The sequence below is a fragment of the Chlorella variabilis genome, assembly GCF_000147415.1.
Source record: "Chlorella variabilis unplaced genomic scaffold CHLNCscaffold_13, whole genome shotgun sequence".
NCBI lineage: Eukaryota > Viridiplantae > Chlorophyta > Trebouxiophyceae > Chlorellales > Chlorellaceae > Chlorella > Chlorella variabilis.
In genome coordinates, this window is record NW_005435075.1 from 1,213,258 (window position 1) to 1,218,555 (window position 5,298).

At 65.0% G+C, this 5,298-nt stretch overlaps 2 protein-coding genes across 2 annotated transcripts in view; both read left to right on the forward strand.

Annotated features, from left to right (window-relative positions):
* Nucleotides 1–633: 633 nt before the first annotated feature.
* On the forward strand, nt 634–1,710 carry CHLNCDRAFT_24455 (hypothetical protein; the record flags this gene model as incomplete). Its single annotated transcript, XM_005846622.1, has 4 exons — nt 634–732; nt 892–974; nt 1,239–1,322; nt 1,536–1,710. Coding segments are annotated over 4 exons (441 nt in total), but the record flags the coding sequence as incomplete, so codon positions are not given.
* Nucleotides 1,711–2,330: 620 nt separating this feature from the next.
* CHLNCDRAFT_135413 (hypothetical protein) overlaps nt 2,331–5,298 on the forward strand; it is a gene marked incomplete at both ends in the record, with an annotated part of 4,645 nt that continues 1,677 nt past the window's right edge. Inside the window, 7 exons of the mRNA XM_005846623.1 lie at nt 2,331–2,461; nt 3,786–3,840; nt 3,940–4,042; nt 4,227–4,323; nt 4,436–4,486; nt 4,615–4,698; nt 4,876–4,959. Coding sequence (XP_005846685.1) covers nt 2,331–2,461; nt 3,786–3,840; nt 3,940–4,042; nt 4,227–4,323; nt 4,436–4,486; nt 4,615–4,698; nt 4,876–4,959 — 605 coding nt within the window. The remainder of the gene's footprint in view (nt 2,462–3,785; nt 3,841–3,939; nt 4,043–4,226; nt 4,324–4,435; nt 4,487–4,614; nt 4,699–4,875; nt 4,960–5,298) is intronic.

The following is a 5,298-nucleotide window of genomic DNA, read 5'->3' on the forward strand; positions in this document are numbered from 1 at the left end:
TGTGTGTGTGTGTGTGTCGGGGCTGGTCGGCAGCGGTGCGCCGGCCTGGCCTTGGCAGCGTGCCTGGCGAGGTGCGTGCTGACGTGTGAGGAGCTCTGTGCTCTGCCTGGCGGTGCTGCCAAGGCGCAGCAGCCGGCTGGGCGGCGCCTGCCTCGGTGCCGGCGCGCCACCGCTGCCCGTCCGCCCACCCACCCGCCCTGCCTCTCTGCCTGCCCGCCCTCCTGCCTGCAGCTGGGCAAGCGGTGCTCCACCAAGCAGTGCCCCTGCCTGGCGGCGGGGCGCGAGTGCGACCCAGACCTGTGCAAGGTAGGCCCGCAGCTGCCATGCTGCTGCTGCTGCTGCCACCGGCCAGTGTGTGGGCCGGCCAGCTCCCGACGCCCCCCACGTCCAGCGCATGCCCCCAAGACGGCTTCGGCGTCCTGGGGCCGCCTGCCTCGCTGCCGCCACCTGCCTCCTCCTCCCCCTGCCAGCGCCGCCACCCGCACCACTGCAGTGTGCAGTGCCAGCGCATGCCCATCCAGCGCCACAGGCCCCACCCTGCCCCTCCCCCTGCCCCTCCCCGAACCCCTGCAGAGCTGCAAGCCCACGCTGACGGGGGCTCACCGCGAGGGTTGGCAGTGCAACAACTTCCGCATCCGCCTGGGCCAGAAGAAGCGGGTGCTGATGGGGCTGAGCGGCATCCAGGGCTGGGGCGCCTTTTTGCAGCAGGACGCGCAGAAGGACGACTTCATCGTGAGGGCGGCGGCAAGGGATGGCTGGCTGTGTGTATGTGTGTTGGGGTATGTGTTGAGGGTGTGTTGGGGAGTGTACAAAACAGCCGGTGGCGGTGGTCGTGCGCCGGCACCGTGTGGCGCCTGCCACCCCCCCCGCCCCCCAATCCACACCCCGCAGGGCGAGTATTGCGGGGAGCTGATCAACCATGAGGAGGCGGACCGGCGGGGCACCGTGTACGACAGGGACGACAACTCGTACCTGTCAACCTCAAGTGAGGGGGCGGGGGGATTGATGGGAAGAAAGCACATTGCGCCCCTGGGAGCTGCGCGGGGGGCGGGAGGGGAGCTAGGAGGGGGTGCAGAGGGGCGGGCAGGGCTGGAGGGGCTGCAGCGGGGGCGACGTGGGGCTGCAGGGCTGGGGTGGTTTGCTGCGGAGGCTGGCTGGGAAAGGAGGGCCGGGGAGGTACGGGCAGTATCCGACCTGCCGCCGCCGTCACCGCCACCCTGCCCCCGCCCCACCCGCAGCCTGGAGTGGGTGATCGATGCGCGGCAGAAGGGCAACACGCTGCGCTTTGCCAACCACTCCACCACCGCCAACTGCCGCGCAGAGTGAGCGCCGCGCACGCGCCCGCACGCCTCCCCGCGCCGCAGCCTGTGCTCCGGTGCTGCGCGCCTCGCTGCTCCCGCTCCCCCCAACACACACCCTGCCTGGTCCACCGGTTTCCTCAACCCACGCCCACGGGCGTATTCTTTCTTCCTTTCTTTCACCCTGCCTGCCTACCCCACGCACGGGTGTGTCCTCCCCTCCCTCTATGCCTGCAGGATCCTGATGGTTGACGGCGACCACCGCGTGGCCATCGTGGCCAACCGAGATGTGGCGGCGGGGGACGAGCTGTTCTACAACTACAACTACGACAAGCGGGTGGGGATGGGGCGCGTGTGGTGGTGGTGGTGTGCTACGATTGTGTGGTGGTGCTGCTGCAGAAGACCATGTTAGGTGGTGGTAGTGCAGAAAGGGGCAGGCGTTTTTAAGGAGGAAGGAGGGGGCGGGATGGAGAGCCCTGTGTCCAAGCTGGGAGGGAGGGTGGAGGAGGCGAGGAGGCACGGCATGGCATGGCAGTAACCGTGCTGCACGTTTTTTGCCCACCACTCCGGCTGCCCTCTGGCGCGTGCGCAGGTGGCCCCCGACTGGGCGGTGGGCATGCAGCAGGAGGAGGAGGGCGGGCGGGGGCCGGCCAAGAAGACTGTGGTGAAGCGCCACGGCGGCCGGGCGACGAACGGCGGCGGCGGCGGCGGCAGCGACCGCGACTGATGTCGGCGGCGGCGGGCGGCGGAGTGAGCCGAAACCGATCTGCCAATCACATCCTTGGAGATGCCCGATGCAACTGTGTAAATGTCCAGGCAGAGCAAAGCCGGAGAGGCATCCCCCATGCCTCTCATGTGGGAAGAAGCTCTGCACATCCAAGGTTTGGGCCAAACCCCAAGCCCAGGAGGCTGTATTCGCGTCCCTTCATGGCTCCCCTGGCCGAGCAGAGGTCCAGGCATCCATCACCCAGCACCCACCCCTCATGCCAGTCCCTCCCCACTCCCCCCGTGCTCTTCCTGCAGCTAGCCAGCATGGCGCAGGGGCTGGCCCTCGCCCACGAGGCCAGCAGCGACGGGAGCCGCAGCAGCAGAGACAGGGGCGACGGCATGGCGCAGGTCGGCAGCGCCGCGCCCGGTGGCGACGCGCCCGGCGGCTACTCTGCGTTGGCAGGCGCATCGCCCTTGTCGGCAGGCAGCGTGACGCACGACACTGAGTCGCTGGGAAGCAGGCCGCGGGCCGAGAGGGGCGGCAGAGTCCCAGGTTGCGAGGCGCCCAGGTTGCCGCCCAATGTTGCGATTCGTTGTCGGCTGCCAGCTTCCCGGGGCGCAGCCGACGGGTGGGTTGCAAGCAAGTCGAGGGGCGATCCATGTTGGATTCTGATGCTGCCGTCCCTTGGCTTGCTTTTGCCATGCGAGGGCCAGCTGGCTGGAAGCGGTGCAGACTGATGCGCCAGGTGCAAGCGGCACCCAGCCAGCGTCTGCCAATGGAGGCATGCATGTCCTGAGTTGCTGCACATGATCGCCGCCAGCGGTGGCAGCGCCAACCCCTGGCACAGCCATGTTACCGCACATGTGCAGTTCCTGCCCCCCACGCCCTCACCCATGTCCCAAACCATGCATTGAAACAAATGCAAGACATTCCCATGTAAGCATGAGCAGCACCCGAGCGGGTGCTGCACCAGCGGTGGTGCAGGCGGTGCCCACGCTGCGCCTGGAGGGCTTTCTATCGGCACCAACATTAAACCCCCCTTGGAGACTGCTTTTCTGGACTCCTTGGCAGACGACCAGCTGGCAGACGACCAGCTGCGACGACCACTTCTGCCAGCTGGAAGCGGGCAGGTTCCTGCCCCACCGGAGTGTGCCAGCCTCACAGGCCAGCTGGCGAATCCCCTCAAAATCTACAAATCTACGGGAGTTTAATCGAAACTTGTGGTTCTTTTAAGTTCTGTCGCGTATTCTCTTCTTCTTCTGTGCGTGTCATTCAGGGGACCCTCTCCTGCGCCTCTGCAACACCCTCCTGAGCCTCTGCACCATGCGCGTAGCTCTCCTGGCGGCCTTCCTGGCCCTCGCAATCACTGGTTAGTGACATGCCGTGGCAACCTGACGGCCCCGTGCAAGGGACGCGGGCCATGTATGTTCTGCCTGATGGAGTTGGCCTCCTCAGCCCTGCCTCCGGTTTGATTCTTGGGAGGGCATGCGGAAACCATCAACAGCCTTGGAGTGCATGTCCCATCACTCACATGCCGCCGCCGGCCGCCGGCGCCCCCCGCGGCGTCACCCACGCAGGCGCCACTGCTAAGTGCGCCAGGTACAAGGACAACTGTGACAGGTGCCACCCGGACGGCCGCAGGTAAACGCCAACGAAAAATCAAGCGCGGGCGCCAGCCGCCACACCACTGATCAGCCGCCCAGGAGCTGTTCCCCCTGTCGCTGCTTGCCGCTGCCAGCCCGTTGGCCCATATCGGCCCATATCGCCCATGCTTGCAGGTGCGCCAAGTGCTTCGCACCTTATGGGCTGACCCCCAAGGGGACCTGTGCCAAGGTGACTGGACTCCCACGTGGCTCCGGCATAGCGTCAAGTGTTTTGTGAGCAATGGGACTGCTCACTCTCACTCTCATGCGACCCTATCTTCGCCTGCAGTGCAAGGTCCCGGGCATTGCTGGCTGGAGTTGCGTCAAGTGTGACGGCCCCCGCCAGGACGTGTGCCAGGCTTGTGATGACTGGATTGGCGAGTCCCTCACAGGTGCGTGAGGTATCCCGCAGTCCTTGCAGGCACATGCGGGCAGCCCTTGCAGGCACATGCACAGTCCGTCTTGTGCTTCCACTCCCGGGGAAGGGGCTGGGAACACACCATGCGCAGCTTGCTAGCAAGCCATACTGAATCCACCATCTTCGCAATGCCTGAGCTGTTGTTGCTTCTGCTGCAGGCGTGTACCTCACCGCGAAAGGCCGGTGCAAGTACTGCAAGGACAAGAACTGCGACAAGTGTGCCTCCAAGACCGGCATCTGCCGCACGTGCTGGCGGTGAGGCGCCGCCAGCAGCAGCCCCCGCCATCTCCCATGCCCCATCCAGCGCACACACCTTGTTGCCCGCATGCCGCCGACGCCTCCTGCCCTTCCCCTCCTCTTGCCGCAGGGGTTATGGTGTTGTCAAGGGGGCGTGCATCAAGTGCCGCGACAAGAATTGGTAAGTCACGCGGCGTTCCGGGGGGGTGACGCCCTAGGGTCTCGCCGAATGTGGCACGCTAGCGCTGGCCCCCTCGCCTGGCCCCTCCCCTTGCGCTGAATGTAGATTTGTACACGTTGTGCTTGCAGCGCCATCTGCAACCGCAACGCGGCTCGCTGCACCGAATGCTACATCGGCTACGCGCCGGACAAGAATGGCAAGTGCATCCGTTGGTGAGTGCAGCCGCGGCTGTCAGTCAGCGCATTAATGCGCTGACTGACAATTTTGTTCCTTCAAGCATCCTTTTGTATTGTTCCCTCATGCATCCATTCCGTGCCGCTCCTGCATTGTCACACACCAGCCACCGTGCTTCACTCCCCTGCTGTCCCCTTCTCTCTCTCTGCTCCCAGCAAGGACAAGAACTGCGCAGTCTGCCTCAAGACCGCTGACAAGTGCACGGTCTGCTCCGGGGACTACACGCCAGTCAACGGGCGGTGCGTGAAGGATTCCTAGGCCGCCTCCCCTTGACCTGCTTGAAAGACCATGCAAGGGCCAGCTGGAAGCGGTGAAGACGGATGCGAGGATGCGCACCGGTTGCACATATACACCGCGCCCTGAGCCGCTGCACATGATCGTTGCCAGCTTGCACTGATTGCTGATTGGAGTCTATGTTGCAAGCTAGTTCTTGCTTTACCAGACTTTAAGCCCACACAAGCATTGCTTCCAGCTGCGCCGGCGCCAACCCCTTGATCAGTCCTGTCTGTCTGTCTGTCTGTCTGTTACACCCATAAGGAGCAAATGAATGCTACGGGTCCTTTACTGCACAGCCCGCC